This window comes from Orbicella franksi, chromosome 4 (genome assembly GCF_964199315.1).
Source record: "Orbicella franksi chromosome 4, jaOrbFran1.1, whole genome shotgun sequence".
Lineage (NCBI taxonomy): Eukaryota > Metazoa > Cnidaria > Anthozoa > Scleractinia > Merulinidae > Orbicella > Orbicella franksi.
This window is the reverse complement of record NC_138148.1, coordinates 8,889,692-8,910,813: the sequence shown is the minus strand read 5'-3', so window position 1 is coordinate 8,910,813 and position 21,122 is coordinate 8,889,692. Positions and strand designations below refer to the sequence as shown.

Genomic DNA, 21,122 nt, shown 5'->3' with positions numbered 1-21,122 from the left:
GCAAACAATGTCAGCCCCCGCCCGCCCGCCCAAGTGGCCAAACGCGGCAAACAATGTCACCCCCACCCCCCTCCCACCACCCAATCTCGTTCCCAGGGCTTTTCCCTCAGCAATCTCTAAGTAAAAGTCCTGGGAACGAGGTTGCACCACCACCAAACAAATAATATTAGATTTGATAATGAGTTAATTGTGTCAGAAATGCAAAAAAAAATTGGGGGTCTTCGTTTCAGAGATAAAAGTCTACAGGGGTTTATGGTTAAAAATACCGAAGGTGAGTCGACGGTGGCAAACTATCTTAGTCACATTTTGTAGAAATGGGTCTGTAACGTAAATAATTCCAAACGTTGCCAACGTTTTCACAAAACTTAACCCTTCAAGAAGCATTTGAAACCACCGCGCAGATGAACAAAGAGCTTAAAATAACGAATTCGATGGTGCATTTTGCAAAAAATTCAAACTTCTAAGCGATAGATTTTCTTCATTTTTTCGCTAAACGTAGAAAATCGGTAGAGAAAATGATCCATCACAAAAAAAATAGGGGCCACCGAACGTTCAAGATCGCTAAATCCAGGCAAAGCCACAGCAATGGCCCTCCGTCCCTATCATTGTTCATTTTATTACTTAGCGCGCGCATCGATGCATGACGTGGGCGTGTGAATTTACTCGCGCAGTACGGATGCGCAGAAACAATTAGCGCGAACGCCCTTACAGTGATGAGCCCAACGCGTCTTAGAGAGTCCTTTCCCAATATAAGCCCGACCGTTTTTTGAACTGCACAAGTCCTTCTGAAAACACGTGCCGTTTTCTCAGCGTAAGCGTGAACACGCAGTTGCAAAGCGAGCCATTGTTGTCTTTTTCTTTTTTGTTCTTCCTATTTATTTTTTCTTGATATTTTTTTGTTTGGTTTTCCTCTTATGTCAAGGATTAATATATATTTTTATATGACAAATCTACTGCCATGATGTCTTTAATTACTCTGAAAAACTGCACACCACGCAAAAACTTGCTTAGTAGCAGTTTTCACTAACTTGTCTGCTAAGGTTAGAGTTTTATTTGTTACCATACCAAAATATGGCTTGGAAATTTCTGTACATTGTGCGGCTTCTTTTTCTTTTACCCTCTGGTGTCTGTTGCTCTCAGATGGACACCAGAGGGTACAAGAAGAGACCGTCCAAAATCCACCTGGAGAAGAACTGCAGAAGCAGAACTTAAGGCTCTAAATCTTACCTGGGGGCAAGCTTCACGGCTTGCAAAGGACCGACAGGAATGGAGGCGACTTGTTGATGCCCTATGCGCCACTGGGCGTTTAAAGGACTGATGGTGCATAGTTTGAGCCGCTTTAAAAACACTTTATAAATCACCTTTGAGTCGTTGCAGGTGTTTTGGTCCTAAAAAGACTACAAGAAAAGATATTGTACCAAACAAACTTTCGTGACCGTCCAATTAAGGCAAACAATGACGTAAGAGGCAAGCATGTGACGTAAAATCCGTAAACGTGCTCAATTTTTTAATAACAGTGTCCGGATTAAATAATGTTTTTCAAAGATGATGTGATCGGGCTTTACCAAAGTTGTGGAAATCCTGCCGTTGTTTTTTCATTTATTGTACAGTTTTGTTTATCAAAAATTGGCCTTTTGGCTTGTTTTACCAAGCGAAACGAGAATAGCTGCTGCGGTGATAACGATGGGATATTTCCTGTTTTGACAGTTGCTAAGGAATCGATAGCTTATATTAACCGCGGTCACGCAATTGAACCATTGTTTGCAAATTCTTTTCGCCAATTTTGTTATTACAAGTGACAATATTAAGATTCCGTATGGGGTTACCCAGCGAAAAGCAATCTTCTCGAAAGTCGGTTCTGCAAGTTTTCGTCGGTGGAACCAGTTTATAAAAGGAATGTACTTGTGAGAAGGTGAGGACACTTCTGTCGTGAAATAATAACTGTCACAATATGCGTATTTTGAGGAATTAATATTTTACTGATTCTTGCGTGTAATTATCATCACTTCCCGTCTCTCTGTCGCTCGGAAGATGCTGACTGTTTAGCGCTGAGAAGCACTTTTACTCGCGTTTTGTGAATTAAATATAATTATTTCAACTTTCCTGCAGTGAAAATCGGGTAAAACAGGTCTACAACAGCCATGAAAAGGGGACAGGTCAGCCCAATGCACCCCAGCGTCGAGGAGCCGTCCAAAGCGGTGAAGTACATCATTTTCTTCATCAACGTACTGTTCTGGTTCCTGAGCGTTCTTATCCTTGGTGTTGGAATTTTTGTGATGGTGGAAAAACGCGAAGTCTACAGCAAACTGACAGATCTGTATTACGATCCAGCAGTCATCTTTGTGGTGCTCGGCGGCCTAATGTTTATTATAACTTTTACCGGCTGTATCGGCGCTCTGCGGGAAAATACCTGCCTGTTAGCGTTTTACGCAGGGACTATAACCGTACTGCTTATCTTGGAAATCGTCTGCGGAATTGTTGGCTTCGTTAACAGCGACAAACTGGAGGAAAAAGTCGACGAGAAGCTTCGGAACGCCATCGTGTTTTACCGAGATCCGACGAAGCCCGATCTTCACTTCCTAATCGACTCGGCGCAAGCCGAGCTGGGTTGCTGTGGCTCCCGAGCTCACACCGATTGGGAGGCGAATCTCTACTTCAACTGCTCGGCTCTCCAGTCAGTGTCAGCTTGCGGTGTTCCCTTCTCTTGTTGCAAGACGGAAGATCTCCGCGCGAACAGACAGTGTGGATTTGGAGTGGACAAATTGAGCCCGATCGCCCTCCAGGAGCGGATCAATGTCGAGGGTTGCCTTACCGTCTCAGTACAGTTTCTTAAAGACAACTTAGCCCTGATCGGTGGCCTGTCATTTGGTGTGCTTGTTCTGCAGATATTAACCGTGTGCCTTGCTTCCATGTTCAGAAGACAGATCCTTGACCTGAAAGCATCATATGAGGGCTTTGAATAGCTAGTTGATGAAAAAAACTCGGTTTGTCATTGTGCAGAAAAACAATTCTAGTCAGGTCGCGAGAGACAAATGGTGTGAACTCTTATATATTTTATAATTATTATTATTATTATTATTATTATTATTATTATTCTTATTATTATTATTATTTTAGTACGAGTTAAACAGAATTATGATAAGAAAATTGAAATTTTCTATGTTTTATTTATTTTATTTTATCGTCAATCCTCACCAATGTAAGGAATCCGTTTTAAGGGCAAGAAAATGTCTTCCATATTTACGCCGTTCACTCCAATATTTTCAAGAACAAGGTACTTGAGGACAATTTATAGAAATAAACTTATGATTCAGCTTTATAAGTAGCTTGTTATTCTTATCAGGTTCCTAACCTTGACCATAATTCCCGTGAAGTTTTGCAAGGTAATCTATTTAAAACCTTTAAGGCAGAAACCAGCAAGAGTTGGCACCGATATCTGTCTTTTCTCAAGTGCTAATGCTAATTAAAATTTTATTTTGTAAAGGACCTTGCAATAAAAGGAGTTTTGCTGAATTTTATTTCATTCACGCCAATACACGTGGTGTGATCTTGTATGAAACGCGTTTCGCAACACATAAATCGTGTAACTGCGTAAACTCTTTTTTTTTTAATAAGAATATCGTTTTTCCGGCTAAGGCTGAATATTCTTATTTTTCTGCAGAATTTAGGTCGAAAATATTCTTGTGAATATTCTTAGATTATAATGTATGACATTTCTGTTTTCGAATGCATCTGGTGTTTGGATGGTCTTAAAGTAATTTTGGAGCCAGCCTGCAAGCATTAAAGCCTGGTATCATGCACACAACTTCTTTCGGAAATGTTATTAGCATTGAACATACGGCTAGTGCTGTTTTTGTTGCTTTTTGGCTTGCTTTGCCGCTTAGAGAAAGGACGAATTTTATACGATTTAGTGAAAAACATAATTGTGCTGCATTTACAAATTTTCAACACAAAATTTTTTTTTTTTCACAATCTCGGGTTTATTCTTAAAATATTCTTAAAATTTCGCGAATTTCAGCCTAGATATTCCTATTAAAAAGAAAGAGTGCATTTGGCCAACTTGGCTTCGAGATCCAGCGTCACTGTAGCTTGTGAACAGTATGCCTCTACAAGACGTCCAGTCAGTTGGGGGATGTGAGAAAAACGGGAAGAAAAATTAAAGCATTAGCGAGGAGTACGGAGTGTAAAAGCGGTCCTCCAACCACGCCCCTCTCCTTTGTTCGCTCACCGTTTTTCAGGCACTTTTTTTTTCCGCGCCGCGTAAAAAAGACGCCTGATGGCAGGTTAGCGATTCGGGTCATACACCTTGTGTATAAAGAACCAAAGAGCCAGTCATGACCCATCTTACCGCTCTAACTTGGACCGATCGTACATGCAAAGAGAGTTAAAGTCGAAAAACAAAACCACAAAAACAAACTAAACAAGAAATTGGTTTCTCTTTAATGTACCTGTACCACTCGCTCAGACCGGTAGTAAATGCACAAGGTATTGGCTTAATTTACATGAATCCAATGTGTAGCAGATCTTGTACAAATCTCACACTAACAATTCATGATTTCATTACAAGCCGGTTTGCATAGAGATCACAGTGCCTCGAAATCGCGCTGTATTGACACTAGGAACAGTCACTGAGCAGTCTTGTAGACCGACATATCAGTAAATAAGACCCATGTAGTGCCGGTGGAAGCCATATCGGCCCTTTTAACATCAGTATAATTCCTGATAATGCGGTCGTTTATTACACGCCAACTCGTCCTAGTGACTGATCTGTCTTTGGATTGGCTGTAATGGCCTGCACGGCGACTATGGCTTCGTTGATCCTGGTCTGAAGCGCTCTTAATTCTGTTACGTGCAATAAACGGATAATCTTGGCCGCTTCATTCACTGCTGAGTCTGCAATGAAAAAAAAAAAGGAAAAAGGAAAAAACGACACAAATTGATGGCTGAAGAAAGCTTCGTATGTGAAGTTTATACGAAATAATTCATATATGAACTGCGGTTGTAGATGAAAGTGAAGAATGATCATCGCAGTAAATTTTCCAATTTAAGCAACTGGAAAGAAGAAGCCTGAAAAACTCAGGGCTTCAACGGGATTTCATCGGGATTTTCATCTACAACCGCAGTTCATATATGAATTATTTCGTATAAACTTCACATCATTTCACTCCTCACGGGAAGATATGAACTCAATAAATTGACCTCGCTCCCAATGTGTGACTTCATAGCTCAGTTGGCAGAGCATCGCACCAGTATCGCGGAGGTCACGGGTTCGAATCCCGTTGAAGCCCTGATTATTTCAGGCTTCTTCTTTCCAATTGCTTAAATTGGAAAATTTACTGCGATGATCATTCTTCACTTTCGAAAGCTTCGTATGTTAGTAATACATGTAGATGTCCCACAAACTGTCGTTCAGAAACTTTGTGGTCATATTACAGTTTTCACATACAAACGCTACTGTTCAATTTGCGAAAAAAAAAAAGACTTGCTTGATGGCCTTAGATTTCAGTTGGAATAGTTGCTTGTTGCACTGTAAGTCCGTCATCCATCCATCTCAAACACGAATTCTGAACAGGTGTGGAGAAAAGTTATTTGCTACCTGACTTATGAGTTGAACGAAGTCCTTATCTTGCTGAAGCACAAACTAACCCTACCCCATCCTTTACCCTACTCTTGACAACACCCTGACACCCTCCACCAGGGGGCTTTTAAAGCTCTTCCAATAAAGGCTAACTAAATGTACAAAAACTGTTGTTGAGATTCACACACCTCCTGTGTCAAATCCTAAGTTAACTTTCTGAAGTGGAATAACATCAGTTTTCTTTTCCTACAAAAGAATGAGGTCAAAATAGTATTAACTATTTTTTATCCATCTTCTAGGAAAAAGAATTACTTCCATTTTCAAAATAATCCTTGTCCACAAGAGAAAACAACCATTAACAGTTCCTAGTACTTACAGATTTTCTATCTGCTTTGGTAGCTACTGATGATAACTTCCCTTCAATTAGAGAACGAATCGCCTGCGATGTTGAAAATACAGACAGACAAAATGAAAGTTATTGGCAGTTTTGAACTCTTCTATCCACACTGCAAGTACTGAGCTATTAGTCAATCAACACATTCAATTTCGAAAATTTCCTGGATTCCTTTGATTAACAATACTTGTGTTCATACCTGGAGTCTTCACACTTTGTGCATGATGGGCAAAAGCATGAATAAAGATGTTCATAAGATACTGTCTAAGCCAACATTTGACAGAGTACCCAAGCCCAACATGCAAATTAGATTTCGGAAGAAGACACACTCAAGCAATGCCAAGGTAGACCATGCGGCATGAAGAGGTCTACGTTAACACATGTTTGCAAACATCCAATCAAGAAATTTTTGACAAAATTAAATAATTAAATTACTTCTAAATTAAATTATAAAATATGGTTTTGATGAACCACATGATGTTTCTAAAGTTCATAATTTAATGAATGCATGTTTTGCATGAGACATCATCCATCGTCAGTTGTACAGTGAAAAAATATAAAAAGAATATGCAATAAATAGTGTAACAAAGTGAGATATTAACAACAATAATTAAGTATGAAGGCGCGAACCCCCCCCCCCCCCAAAAAAAGGTAAAACTATTTGAGCTAAGAAAGGGGACTAATTAGTATGAAAGAGAGAAATTTTAAATTATAAAATGTTTTAAAAGGAAACCTAATAGTCTGAGTGTGGCAGGGTAGCAAAATGGGGTGGAAATACAAAACCAAAGATCATCAGACAAGGGTTAATAATGTTTTTGTGAAGTATGGATTTGAGCCTACTGGCCCATCGGGCCAGGGCCTATCTCCAGTTTCCTCAATGGATGAGATACTGATCATCTATCACTCATACTAGAGAATAAAACTGGAAAAACTTAATGTACAGTGTACTAGTCTGAAACCTACCTGTAATAGAACAAAGTGATCAGGATGTTCTGGTAAAGTAAGCAGTCTTGATAGGGATGCCACACCAGCCTTTAGGTCAGGATTGTCAACTGCAGTAATAATCATCACTAAACTTGATCACTGATCGATGATGGTGTGATCAAGTTTCAAAGAGCAGTGCTCAACAAATTACAGAAACATTAAAAGCATAACTAGCTTAATTCACAAAATAACAAGAACAGTACCTGTAAGATTAATTAGACTATCATCAAGTGAGCTCTCCCTCAGTCCTTCAGCCTTCTCACTTTGTGGCATGTTGTTGTACTTTTCAGCTATACATGTATATACAAAATAATACAATACCTCAAATAAACAGCCTAATACAAGCACTGTGTTTTCATTTTGGAACAAAAATTAGCACATAACTTAGATCGTTTCAAATGTTGACAAATCTGACTTAGCTATCATCATCATCATCATCTTTTTGTAAAAGAGTCCCAGGTACACATTCACTTCATTTGGTGTTAAATTACAGTTGAACTCTTATTAAGCGGTTACCTATTAAATGGCCACCCCTTATTAAGCAGTCAGTTATCAAGGTCCTGAAATCAATGTCAGTAAAATACTGCAAATAAAACCCCTATAAACCGCCCACCTATATTAAGTGGCCGTGGCCACCATTTGGTTGTCCTGATGAGAGTTTTTTTAATTGTCTTTAACCCTATTAAATGGCCACCCTAAATTCAATACTCACAGTTTAGCTTTGTTTTGGAAAAGGTGATGACAGATAGAAGTCCGAAAGAGAAAGTGATGACTGATAAAAACATTCTTGGAAACAGATCTTTATCATGATTGTCTTGACGTGATTCATGTTCACTAAGAAATTAACCAGGTGGTAAAAAATATTCAAAGTGCACCGACCCCTATTAAAGCAGCCACCTCCAGTTTCCCGAGGGTGGCCGCTTAATAAATTGCACATTTTGCCACAAACTAAAATGAGAGAGCAAGAAATATTAAGGAGAAAGAAATTCAGAAACATTCTAGGAGAAAAGATTAAACCAACCATTTTCTGCATATTCAACTCTCACAGCATGAGCTAGTAACCAGTCTACCACACTGAGTTTCTGTGATAAATCCACAGGACATTTCAGGTCATCCAAATACTGGAACACAAATACATCAAGGAGGGATTAGACGCATTACCTTTTCAGTGCCAAGAGCAAAGAATATGGTGATATACAGGGGGAGTAGAAATACTGTATAATTCTGAAAGTAACCTCCCCCTCCTCCACCACCCACCCACCCCCCCCCCCCCCCATCCTCCTGAAAATAACTTCTCCTTGAAAGTAACATTAAATTTTTACCTTCCCATTGAACCCCAAAAGTAACGGTCCAACCCCGCTCCAAGAAAGTGATGGCCAACCTGAAAGTAGCGGCCCTTCAGTTGAAGAAGTCACTAAAAGAGAAACTCTGATTTCAAGCACAATGCAGATGGAATAGCCTGACTGCCGGGCAGAACGTTGTTAAAAATTACTTGTGATTTTAACTGAGTTTTTCTTGAAACTATGCTTGTCTGGCAGCAGTGTCAAATGATATAGTGTAATCAGTTATATTGCAATGTAACGCAACCATTATACTTTCGCCCTACAGTACCACCATTTTAGGCCTTTTCTTAAATTTTTAAAACTTAAGCTGGTTCTGAACCCCATGCCAGTGGAGAATTATTTTAAACTTTGCCAAAGTTGCATCTTATCCTCTTTATCAAAATTCAATAATAAAAAAGAGTTTCATTCAATAATAAAAAGGAGTTTCATTTTTGAAATATCGGTACTTCAAGCTAAAATTAAGGGTGTTTTTAGCAGGCCATACTATTGCTATGGTAATCTATTGCATCATGAAAATGATACCGTGTTCACCAATAATTGGGCAGTTTTTTGATACCTAGCTGACTTTAGCATCAACTGATAAAGAGTGGTTGTAATGACTCATCAAAATGTACGTCTTGGAAAGAGCTGGAAAATGTTTTGAGCCACCTGAAGCTTATCTTTATCGATGGCACTGAGAAAGCGGCCCATAATATTGCTGAAAGTATCATTTTTAAGGTAATAACAAACTACCTTTGCGAATGCTTTGAGCCATTCGCTACTTTTTATGTCTCTTAGCTCTCCTCGGTCCTCTATTTTATACCATCGTATCTTTTGATCTTCAAGCCATGCAACAAGGTTTCTAAATTCGTCTTCATCTGTAATCGAGAGCAAGAGGGCCTTGTGCTGTAACTACACTTCTTAAAGCCACGTGTACATAAAAGAAAAAAAAATAGCGTACTTTAAATACTTACTGTGCACATCAAAACTTTCAGGATGATGATGTCCTAAAGCCTTAAGTTTTCGTCGATACATTATTACATAAATATAGCTTCAAATTTTCTTAAATTTCGTAGAAGTTGCGACACTCTGCGACACGACTTGTGCCAGGAGCTGAATGAGCCTTGGAGAGGGACTTGGACGAGAAATGAAATCGCGGGCTCACTATAGAAGAACATGGCGGACGGTCGAGGAGAAACTGTCCACGTAAAGATAATTGCTAATTTACCACTGTTCTGAGGTTTTTTACGAGAGTCTGTCAATTATAAGGTCCAGCTAGAGAAGAAATTTGAGTCCTCATTTAAAAGAATGGTGTATTTGTGGAGATATTTACTTCGTCGAAGCGTCAATGACTGTCGGGACAGAAAGAGCGGGATAAATATCACAGATCGTCTGTTGAGGCATAAAATTGGTTGTGATCGGTTCTGTAGAGGCGTTCACACGGACACAAGGACTTCGTCGGAACTTTGGTTCGACCTTGCTAAACTGGAAACAATGAATCGTCGAGAACTGCAGCAGTTGTGCAAGAAATGTGGCGTAAGAGCAAACAGCAAGTCTACGACGCTTCTAAATAACTTAAGACAATTCCACAATCACCATCTTACGAATTCATCGTCAATTCTTCACCACCCTTTCATAGTTCAAGCTAATTCTTCATCACTTATCCCAAATAAAGATAACAAAAAGCCGTTTCTTCCAAATGGACTGAAGCTCGATAAAACTCTTAGCCTGTTCAGTTCTGTTGAGTCGCCCGGTAAGTGGATAAGTGGCGAGGTGGACAAGCTAAACAAGGCGGTTAAATCAAAGGGAATTATCAGCAAAACTGTAGGAGAGTACAAAGGTATTCAAGATGAAGCCCAACAAGGTGACTTGCTACTTAGTAAAGAAATGTATTTAGCAAAAAAGGCTAGTGTTTCTGCAATCTTGAATAGCACCTCAAACAGGCTTTTCATGATCAGCCATTGGCAGAAGAAACAGATAGAACAGATGGGAAAAGAGAAATTTACTGAGTACAAAACAATGTTAGCAACAAGTGGCCGCAAATTTCACTCATGTGTGACTGACATTCTGCAAGGTGATGCAGATGAAAGCGGACATTTTCCAGACTTAGTTGCAGGCTTTATCAAAAGTGTCTCCAAAACAGGAATTTTAAAACTTCTCACCAAAGACAAAGTATTAGCCACTGAGGAGCATGTAACACACTCTTCTATTGGCTACTCTGGCACATTTGATGGGCTAGCAATTTACAATGGAGTGCCATGTGTAATTGAGTGGAAAACATCACAAAACTCAAGGCCAACACTAGAGAGCTGTTACAATGCCCCACTGCAGGTTGTAGCTTATGCCGGGGCTATCAATTCTTACCCTGTAATGAGGATTCCAGTAACAAATTGTATGATTGTTGTCGCACATCATGACGGCTCAGCGGCAGATGTTCATTGGATGGACTTGGATACTTGTGAGAAATTCTGGAAAAGCTGGTTAATCAAGCTTTTAAACTACAAGGAGAAAACCGAAGGTGGTTCAAATTAATAAAATGGAAATAACAAAAATGTGACTTTTTCATCTAGTGTTGTAAAATGGGTGGACACCTACATGATTGTTATTTGTTTTTCACCGAAGAAAATAAATTTTATTATTTTTTGGTACATGACTGGTACACATCACTCAATGTCAAAAGTTTAAGCTTAGCCACTATCATTGAGCTTGCCAGGCTCTTCTAAGGGGAGATGTAACCCTTCCTTTGGGAAGGTTTCCACGAAATTAGAAATTATACTATATTTAGGGGATTTTAAAAAAAATTATAAGCTTTATGGCTGAACCCTGTGTTTTCCTTGTTGTTTTCTTCAGACAATACTCGGTTCTATGCCAGAAACAATCCAGTTCAGTGATTTCCCCCCTGAAAAAGGTGGTCCAATAATTTCATATCACCAAGAGCATTAAAGCCACAATTTTCCAAAATAGCAGATGCTGGTAACATCGAGGCACCTGAATTTTCGTCCTTTACTCCTTTTACTCCTGCAAAAATTACTTTTGCCAAAGTGATTCAAAATCAGTTCATTTTTGAACTGAGATGTTTAGAAACTTTTTGGTGATATTTAGATCTTTTTTTTTGAGAATATCTGGAAAGATATTAAGGCTATTTTACTTGATATTTAAGTGGAAAGGCCCAGGGAGGTGGGGGGGGGGGGGGGGAAGGAAAAAGAAACAGGAATGTTAGCTCCTCACCCCTGCCTTTTCTGTCCACTCCCCCTCAGGAAGGCCGATGCTTAGCTTACATGGTGTTGCGCTCTTGGGGTAGTTGTGTTAGTTACACCCATTCTCCCAACCCATTTGTGTTTTTATCCCTTTAAAGTAAAAATATGTTTTCTCCTTGTTTGATGGCAGGTGTTCTGACATACCTCATTGAAGGTCAATGTGAAGAGGACCAGATCAACATTCAATACATATTTTTACCTTCTCTTTTGACAACACATAACAATGAGTGATCAATGGGATTTACACCTGACTTAAAGGAATTTTGATACAAGTGATAAACTCCCTAGGGCCTAAAATCCTCACTGCACATGCCAAACTTACAATATGTTGCAATAACGCACCACGTCATGTATCAGGCGTATGAAGTGCAAAGTTGCTACGTTGGAACTAGTCCATCCATACTAGATGTTTATTTATTTTATTATTTATTTATTTATTTATTTATTTATTTAACTTTTACGACGAGTTACTTTTCTTCGAACACGCAAGATTGAGGAGGGAGCGTGAGAGTGGCTTTGTCTTTCTCCAGGGCCACCCAGTTACGTTGGGGCTTTTTCAAATCCCCAGCGGTCAGTTCTTTCACTAGTGATCTCGACGAACTCAAGACAAAATAGAGGATCTATGGACAGACTAGGTTGGAAGCGTTACTGGGACTTCGCCTGCAGTTTTCTTCTTTTTTTTTTTATGAGGCAGGGGACCCCATTTTTCTGTTTTCATAGGTCACTTCTTGAATTGTTCCTCTCTAAAACCCGAAGATCTGAAGTCATCAGGTCTTCGAAACGTCCTTTCTTGTCGTTGTCGTCCTTTCTTGATTGCTTGTTTTTTTTATGTAGCAGGTGACCCCTTTTTTCTGTTTTCGTAGATCACGTCTTGAATTGCTCCTCTCCAAAACCCGAAGATCTGGCGTCATCAGGCCACCGAAACATCCTTTCTTGTTGTTGATTTTTGCTCTCGTATGTACTTCTAAATCACTTTTAATTAACTGGAAAAGATTCTGAATGTGAAAACTTGTAATTATTTAGCTTTCTCTTGTGACATGCATTTAAGTTTTCTACTAATGTTAGCGTGCGCAACTTACAAATATCCTCCTGTTGGACCAAATCAACGCGATAGAATAATTTCAGTTGTAAAATGATGCTCTGTAGGCCTATTGGTGATTAAATCGATGCACCTATTTTAGCTAGAGATTTCCAAACATTTTTTTTGAAAAAGCAATGAAGCGGATCTGACGTTACATGAAAAAAAGCTTTTGAAACAGAACGCTCTTCTCCTCCCCCGTCCCTCTTCGACCACCAAATAGGAATTTCTGAAATGAGATAGTCGTTCTCAACAAATGCTGAACGTAAATCCAAATAAAGCTGCTTTTTCTTCAAGTACATTGGTTGGTTTTTTCTGTTTTTTTTTCTTTTTCATAATTAAAGCAACGTCTCCTAATGAAAGTTAACGCAGCCAAACTTTGCTTCAGCTGTTGGTCACTGAAGCGTGCGTTTTCACACGTCTTTCCTTTTTGTTTTTTTGCTTTTTACAGCTTTTAGGAACACACGTACGTATACCCAAGCTATAATTAATATAATCGACGCATCAGAATTAAATTTTGTCTATCCCCTTAATAAAGCTATCCTGCAGCTTAAAATAGAACCACACCACAGTTGAGATTGACGCCGGACATTGCACGTGCCCACCTTCCTCGCAGCAGCAATAAACAGTGAAGCTACTGTACTAAAAACCGGAGGCCAGTTTTTAACTGTCGCAAGTTTTGACAACATCGCGGCGTCTTTCTCAAGGGCAAGTGGTAATCCAAAAAAGAAAATTATTCGTGAATTTTGAGAAGCTACGGGTTCAAAAGACCTCTTAAAACAGTGTAGTCGAATAGCGCCACCTTATACAACGCAAATTATTGTTCGAGTCCTTTTAGCCGCCTGCCAAGATCTCTCAACCTTATTGTTTGAAAGAGAAGAGCAGATAACTGGAGCTTACAAGTGTGCTGAAATATGAAGATCATCGCAGTTATTTACACAGCTTGAAGGACCATTGTCACGATAAAGCGCATGTGTGGGCTTGATTGACACCAATTTTTATTTTTTTTATCCAATAGAAATCGTAATACTATCAAGCGCGCCACAAATTCACCGCGGGTCAGTTTGGAGTTTCATGAGCTTTTCGAAAATCTCTTTATCCGCCGGCTTTTGACCGTTTGTTTGTAAAGAATATTTATCATGTTTACGTTGTGTGAAGGCCGTGTCTGTTGAAAGGAAGCACATGCACTTTATTATTTTCCAACTTGCATGCACCTCTGCAGCTATATAAATTCCCGACCAAACGATCGCAACATTTCAACGCAACATATCGCAACATTGTTGGGACCAACTTACTACATTTTGCGCGCATTTAGCCACCCTGTTGCGATTTGTTTTTACAACTGGGTGTTGTTGGCTCAAATTTGACCATTTTGGTCAAACTTGACCCAACAACACACAGCATGTCGCAACACGTCGCAACAAGGCCTAGGGTGGCCAAACGCGCGCAACATATAGTAAGTTGCTCGTTTCGTCGAGCCAGCATGCGCCGTAAGGAACGAAGACTGCACTTAAAGCAGCTGTGAAATTAAAGCCTGAAATAAAATTCAGGCTTGAGCGGAATTCGAACTCATGACCTCTGCGATATCAGTGCATTGCTCTACCAACAGAGCTATCAAGCCAGCTGGAGCTGGTCACGTTGTGAGTTCGTTATATACCCGCAGATGGTGATGCTGAGAGTAGCATTGATATGAAGTTGACTGAAAAATGTTTAATTAGAAATCATAATGGTGGTGAATTTCTCATGTCTCCATCTAAATTGTTCCATTTTGCAAAGGTATGAATCATTTCGCAAAACACCGGTCGCCTTAGTGCGCTATCATTAACTGAAAAATACACGATTGTTTTCGTTATCTTTTTACAACATACAAAGGTTGTCTTCGCAAGAAGAACTCAAAAGGTCTCAAAAGGTTACGTTGTCTTCACGACTTTTATATAAATGCTGTTTTCTCAAATATATAAACGAAGTTACTAAGGCAACGCATCCTGTTCAGTCTGTAGACTTCAGGAAAAGATGGGACAAAACTGATTTTCAAGGTAGTAAATTCGTTAGGATGTCATTTAGTTAGGGGCAGCCAACTGACGGCTTATTTCACGAGCCCTGCAAACGGCTAATTAGCTAATAACATCAATAACTCCTCTAGCTAAGAGTTCACAGAAAATCAGAAAATAACCAATTGCGAATATCTGCCTCAATGTTAAGCCAAATTCTTAAACTAACAGTTCAAAGAAAAGTACATCGAAATTCAGGAAAGAGAACTAATAAATCAATCAAAGAACGTCTTTCTTGCCGAAGTTGAGTGTTTCGAAAAACATTTTGCTATTTCCTCACTGCATCCCAACCTTTGAGATTTTTTTTTTGTTTGTTTGTTTTCCGGCAATGTTTATTGTACTTCTCAACCTTGGAAGTCTTTCTTCATGCTTTGCATCTTTTTATATCACAGTCTGTTCCGGAACAAAGAGATATTTTGAGAAGTGAACACTGTTTCCTTGCATAAATCATCTGTCCCGACACGCCAGGAAACAAATGTCTTTCATTGACATGACAACTGGCTGACAACTGCACTTCAAAGTTGCCCTCACGGCAGGCTATTCAATTAAGCCTACGATTTGGTGTCCACCTGTTTTTTTTTTTTTGTTATCGAATAATCACTATCTAGCTGGCAACTGTTTTGTGTGTGGTTGTTCATAATACATCCACCTGTAAAATTGTTTAGTTCTTGGTATACCTCGGAAAGCTAACCCGAGTGAAGCAAATGTACGTACACCATATGATGCTTTCTCCTTGCAGATTGAATAAAATCGCTACCCGAATTAATTTGATAGTTAAGTACCTCCTTCTGATAACTAGGTAAAACTGCTTAAGTTGCTGAATCAATACCGAGTTCGAGGGAGTCGTCTGGAAAAACGTTGGTGCAATAATAGGCTTCAGTGTTTTCCTACACCTGCGCGCTCAAATGGATAAAAATAACGAAGCTTTGTTTGCCAGATTTACACGATATTGAGTTTCCATTGCCAGTTCTTGGAAACATATGTCAATAACAACTGGTACTTGAACTGCACTCTATCCTGTACAGAAGAATAAGGGTTCCAGTTCGAAGACACAGCTGTCACGAACGGATATTGGGCTTAAGGGCCTCTTCATGTCGAATAGTCCATATAAAGACAGCTCTTTTTATTAATTTTGAAAGACGGAGTTTAAACTGCGTTAACATGAATTTTCTACTTCTTTATTTCTCAATTGGATCTCTTTTGGGCATTTTCCATGCGAGTGACGGACAAGAACATATTTTTTTCAGCCCAGTTAAACTTGTGCTTAAGGCTCTGGAGAAAGCGGTGTCGTTTTACGAACAATATGGAGATGATTTAAACCTGGATGCGTGTTTGGGTCTTAGAATCGCCGAAGGTTGGTAATGATCACGCGTGCTGCCTTTATTTAAATGACCCATATAAAACGGGTTTGTGCATCTTGAAAATTTTACCCTAATTTTTCAAGTTCGTCGTTTGCAATCCGTGTCAATCTTTTCCATCCTTTACCATTCTAGTTCCTCTATGGTCTATTATTATCTCTTTGGGTATTTTTCGATCTTGGCAATCTTCAACTTTCACGTTTCCGAATTCATAAGTAACTTTGTACGTGGAGTAAAAGAATTGCTCTAAACACAATTGATTAATTTTGCAGTTATCCAGAAAGAAAATTCCATTGTATACTGGGTCTCGCTGTTCTCTAATCATTAAAAACAATCTGTTGCCATTATAGAATTAATTCACTGAAAAACATCCCGTGGAGAGCAATTCAATCATGTATCTTGTAATCATTTCAATATTGTAGTCCCAAAGTCAAAATATTTTTTTTGCCTTATTTGTTCAGGTATACGTTAAATTGATTTCTTTGTTATTTTCTTGTTATTCTAAAGGTAATCTATTTGATTTAATCCGTCAAAAGAAAACTACAAAAGCTTTGCTCGAGTCTGGCATGTACGAGCAGGTAACGGCACTTCAGGATAGGGTCTCTCGAATTGGGTCAAAATCTTTAACGGTGCTCCAGCGCTCGAACCCAGAGTACTACAACCTGGTTGGGTTTACTGTGTCCAAGCCCTGGCTAGTAGTCAAACCATACAAAAGAATCGACCAGAATCTTATCTCGGCAGTCGACAAAAGGAAACTATCGGATGACATATTACATGTCTACGAACCATGCCTGGCCAAGCTCCTCGGCAGTTCGGGGTATGGGGACAAACCTTGTGACGTTTCTCAGGAATGCTGGGAAGCGATGGTGCGCCCGGGTGAGATCGGTTATGTGCTCACGCATCAAGCTCTCTATTTCATGTTTGGCGAACAGAGAGGTAAGAGAAATTATAACAAGCTGTAACAATAACGACAATCACAGTTAAAATTGTCACATATTGAGAGATTTTATATTAGTGTCGAAAACGGGCCCCCCGAAAATAACGGCTCCCCGAAAGTAACGTTGACTTTTACCTTCCTACTGATTCCCGAAAGTAACGGTCCCCCTGAAAATAGCGGCCCACTCGAAAGTAGCGGCCCTTTAAAGAAGTCACTAAAAGAGAAAGTCTCTGTTCTCAAGCGCGGGTCATGCGGATGGAACAGCCTGACTGCAAGACTGAACATTGACTTGAAGAGTTATCTGTGAATTTATTTCGAACTAGACTGAATTTTTCTTGAAACAATGAGCTATGAGCTGTATTTGTCTAGCAGCATAGTCAAATGATACATGCACTGTAGCATGTAGGGTAATAAGTTGAATTGTGATATATCGCGATCATTATACTTTCGCTCTACAGTACCAACCGGTTTAGGTTTTGGTTTATACAGTCTGCTTTGTTTATGTGGGTAGTTGGAAACAAACATAAATGAAAAGTTTAATTCCTTGTTTTACTCGTCCGCTTTGTCTGAAACGACTGTTACTGAACTAACGTTTTTAGCCATCTGAAATTAACGGCTACCCGTAAGTAACGGCTGGCCGAAAGTAGCAACGGAGACCGTTACTTTCGGAATTCTGCGGTGCCCCGCTCGTGATTGGCTGAAAACCGCACGCCACTTTCTCATCCAATCAGAAGTAAAACCAAAACCAATTGTGACTCGCTCGCATACGTTTTTCTGCACTTTGATTCGGCTACATGTGTTTGCTTTACATTTCGATTGGTAAATGACTTTGCTGTAGTGTCTGTGTAAAGTTTGTGATTGTGATAAGCCAACATTTATGAGTTTGGGCTTTAAGATGGAGGCACGGTGTCCTCGTGGTTCGTGCGCGCGGATCGAGCGGTCCGGGTTCGAGCCCTGGCCGGGGACATTGTGTCGTGCTCTTGGGCAAGACACTTTAATCCTCTCTCCATCCAGGTGTATAAATGGGTACCGGCGACTTTAATGCAGGGGGTAACCTTGCGATGGACTGGCATCCCATCCAGGGGGAGCAGTGATATTCCTAGTCGCTTCATGCAGGCAGTTCCTGCCTGATGGACCACTTGGCTAGTATGCAGACTTTACCCTTTGGCTTTACGACACTCAGTTGCTCTAAGAATGAATCTCCTCATCATTCAATTTTTTTGTTGGCGATATCTTTAGTTCCAATAGTTAAGTGGTCCTAAGTGGCCCGGTGTATTTAACAGTTATTCCACGAGCGCACGTTGCATTCGAGGTGATAGATAACCAACGAGGCGCCGGCTATAATGAAGTCATATCCAGCAAACTCGAGTGAAATTACTATCTTATTAGATACGCCTCCAAAATATAGAAAACTAACATAAAAATTAAAAACGCCCCAAACGTTACGCGTACGCTTAGCATATTAGTAGGTTTGGTAAAATAGCTAGCTCTATAGCTGATACTTTGCAAGCATGGTATAATGACTGACTGATTGATTGGTTGACTGATTGACTTAGTGATTGATTGATAGACTGAATTATTGACTGACTGACTGACTAACTGACAGACTAATAATAATAATGACTGACTGATTGATTGAATATTAATGACTGACTGATTGATTGATTGTTTTCATCTACAGGATGCCATGATACATTCTCCAAAAGGATGAAGGAGCACAAAAGTTCCTTAGACTCAGTATACGCCAAAATGTGCTCCAATATTTACTCTCAGTTACGATTGATCGAGCAAGTTCATCCAGTCAAAAGAATCGACGCTGACCTTATGATGGAGCAAAGCGTGGTGTGTAGCCTGCTGGGATACTACGAGTTTTTAACACCTCGGCGCCTGTCGAACATTTTACAGTGGCAGCGGTCGAGTGGATGTTACGGAAACATCGAAAACGAGAACGACTTTGGCCAGCATCAGACCAGGCGAACCATGAGGAAACTTCTGACGGGAAAAGAATTATCAGGTGAGAGATTTTAAAGCACACTTGTTTTTTAAGAGCCCGGTCAAAGTAATTCGCAACCTTTGTGATATTCTGCGTTAGTTCTTTACCTTTTCACAACAACAAATTATTATAATGATGCTCCTCTTGCATTGTTGATGATCGCCCGAGCCCTTCGGAAGAAGACCGAGAATTACCCAAGGGACGTACGCCGACTATAACCCTTGGATACGACCAGGGTCTCGAAGATTGAGTAGAATTGCCTGAAGATATATTTTGCTTTTATCAAGTGTGATTACATTGAATTGATTCAAAAAGTTAGAATATCAAAGATGAGTGTTATTTTTGTCTGCGTTATCTAAAACTAGTATGATTGGTCCAGGATTGTGGTAGATATACAGTCGACTCCCGATAACCTGAACCCTTGCTAATTATATTCGAAACAAAACTGATTTTACCTTGGATTTCCGTCATACATTTACTGTACTTTTGCAACTATCTCTCTTGAAAGGTAATTGCATGAGCTCTGTAGCAGTACCCCGAGGTTGTTCTCTTGAAACTGTAGCAGTACCCCTGTTTTCCATTACGTTTAGACGTTCTGATTTATATGGTAATTTTGAAATGAATTGTTCCATTTTCAATCAGTTAATAGCAGTATGACAGTAGGAATTCTATTCTCACGTAACGGGGCCGATTTTTTGTCCTTTGGTTATTTCACAGATGGATGCGAATCACATATAACCGGAGTTGGTACTGCACTGCTATCGATTTATTTTCGCTTCCTGTTTCTGAACAACATGCCAGACGGAAATTCAACTATGACGAAGACAAGTACATGAGTGCAGAATTACAGATTACCTACCGTAAGAAGCCTATGAAAAATTAATGAAGTGCTCGTTTCAGCTAGTAACAAGTACGTGTCAACTAGTGCAAGCCCTCCCTAGCCTGCATTAGGGAGTGACGGTCATAAAGGCGAAGAACAAACATGGCCATGCGAAAACTGTCTTACCATGTTTTTTTCTCGGATATTCTCGCTGTCTTAGAAGTTGAAAATCAATTAAGTTGCTAAGCTGTTTTTGACTTAAGTTTCCTAATTTTTTAAGCTTTTATGTTCCACAATAAGGTAATGTCTCGAGAAACAGGGAATAAAACAAGAGAGTACACTGACTAAACACGACTACTTTCAGCCAGGTTGATCGATACATGAAACTACAAGCCCCCTGACGCCAGATTATAAGAGGTTGAGACTTTGAAACGCGTTGTCATCATCGCGTTCTGTTCTTGGGCATGACAATTAGATCTCCTAAATAGAACTATAAACGCTTTTTGGCTTGTTCCTTCCAAGAAATAAAAATACGCATATGCTGGGGAAACGTGTTATTGAATAGCATCGATCCCTCTCAGCGAAGTTTTAAACTGGATTTTTCTTGCGTTTTCTTTTTCTTTTTCAAAAAAAACCTAGTATTTTGTAATGCCCTACTTTATTGACTTCGTTATTAAAAGGCAAGGTGGGCATTAATGTATTACCCGCGGAATGACATTCATTTACGGCATCGTCAATTACCAGTTAAGCCTGTAATGTCAACATATATGTGGTCCTTCTGGGCTTGTAGAAGAGTTATGCATCGGCATACTGGAAAAACATTAAATATTAATTTAACGCTAGTGTTCAACCATTGAAAGTATTGCAGTACTGTTTATTCTAAGCTTTACTGCAGGGTGACTTGAATTTTACGTCTGTGGATGAAACCCTGGTGTGCTATGACAGTGCTGTCCAATGCTTTCATGGGAATTCCACAACCACCATCTTGCGAATTCATCGTCAATTCTTCACTACCCTTCCATAGTTCAAGCTAGTTTTCGTCATTTATCCCAAGTAAAGATAATAAATAGTCGTTTCTTATTCTTTTAAATGGACTAAAGCTCGATGAAAGTCTAAGCCTGTTCAGTTACGCGGAGTTGACCCGGTCAGTGGATAAGTGGCGAGGTGGACAAACTCTGGGAACAAGGAGGTGAAACCCTGGTGTGCTATCATTTCAGTGTGAGTTATTCCACAGCACTGTGTAATGCTTTCATGACTGTTCAACATATGTAGTTTTTTCATGTGCAGATTTGCACTAGAACTTTCCAAAAGAATCACAATCGCGATATCGTTGTTATATTTCTGGACGCA

General features: G+C 39.6%; 3 protein-coding genes and 1 pseudogene across 4 annotated transcripts; 3 read left to right on the top strand and 1 right to left on the bottom strand.

Moving 5' to 3' along the window:
* Positions 1-1,689: 1,689 nt before the first annotated feature.
* On the top strand, positions 1,690-3,497 carry LOC145486100 (tetraspanin-33 pseudogene; annotated as a pseudogene). Its single transcript, XR_014049253.1, has 2 exons — positions 1,690-1,912; positions 2,110-3,497. The product of XR_014049253.1 is annotated as a tetraspanin-33 pseudogene (transcript).
* A 439-nt stretch (positions 3,498-3,936) lies between these two features.
* Positions 3,937-9,342, bottom strand: LOC145486101 (tRNA-splicing ligase complex subunit RTRAF-like). The gene is made up of 8 exons (XM_081464813.1): positions 9,253-9,342; positions 9,032-9,156; positions 7,978-8,077; positions 7,160-7,246; positions 6,936-7,024; positions 5,955-6,017; positions 5,767-5,824; positions 3,937-4,893 (listed from the first exon to the last, which is right to left on the bottom strand). The coding sequence occupies exons 1-8, from the start codon at positions 9,311-9,313 to the stop codon at positions 4,739-4,741; spliced, it is 738 nt and encodes a 245-aa protein (XP_081320939.1). The 5' UTR covers positions 9,314-9,342; the 3' UTR covers positions 3,937-4,738.
* A 241-nt stretch (positions 9,343-9,583) lies between these two features.
* Positions 9,584-10,926, top strand: LOC145486099 (uncharacterized). Its single transcript, XM_081464812.1, has one exon. It carries the CDS (start codon positions 9,587-9,589, stop codon positions 10,808-10,810), a length of 1,224 nt encoding a protein of 407 aa, XP_081320938.1. The 5' UTR covers positions 9,584-9,586; the 3' UTR covers positions 10,811-10,926.
* Positions 10,927-15,822: 4,896 nt separating this feature from the next.
* LOC145485283 (UPF0764 protein C16orf89 homolog) lies at positions 15,823-19,878 on the top strand. Its single transcript, XM_081463971.1, has 4 exons — positions 15,823-16,018; positions 16,530-16,958; positions 18,641-18,973; positions 19,670-19,878. The coding sequence occupies exons 1-4, from the start codon at positions 15,826-15,828 to the stop codon at positions 19,786-19,788; spliced, it is 1,074 nt and encodes a 357-aa protein (XP_081320097.1). The 5' UTR covers positions 15,823-15,825; the 3' UTR covers positions 19,789-19,878.
* Positions 19,879-21,122: the final 1,244 nt, after the last annotated feature.

Excerpts from the sequence above, each read along its gene's own strand:
- LOC145486101 (XM_081464813.1), bottom strand. The coding sequence starts at position 9,313 with ATGTATCGACGAAAACTTAAGGCTTTAGGACATCATCATCCTGAAAGT. Across the intron at positions 9,157-9,252 it reads TGAAAGTTTTGATGTGCACA|ATGAAGACGAATTTAGAAAC; the intron begins GTAAGTATTTAA and ends TCTCGATTACAG. Across the intron at positions 8,078-9,031 it reads GGCTCAAAGCATTCGCAAAG|TATTTGGATGACCTGAAATG; the intron begins GTAGTTTGTTAT and ends TTTGTGTTCCAG.
- LOC145486099 (XM_081464812.1), top strand. The coding sequence starts at position 9,587 with ATGGTGTATTTGTGGAGATATTTACTTCGTCGAAGCGTCAATGACTGT.
- LOC145485283 (XM_081463971.1), top strand. The coding sequence starts at position 15,826 with ATGAATTTTCTACTTCTTTATTTCTCAATTGGATCTCTTTTGGGCATT. Across the intron at positions 16,019-16,529 it reads GGGTCTTAGAATCGCCGAAG|GTAATCTATTTGATTTAATC; the intron begins GTTGGTAATGAT and ends GTTATTCTAAAG. Across the intron at positions 18,974-19,669 it reads GACGGGAAAAGAATTATCAG|ATGGATGCGAATCACATATA; the intron begins GTGAGAGATTTT and ends GTTATTTCACAG.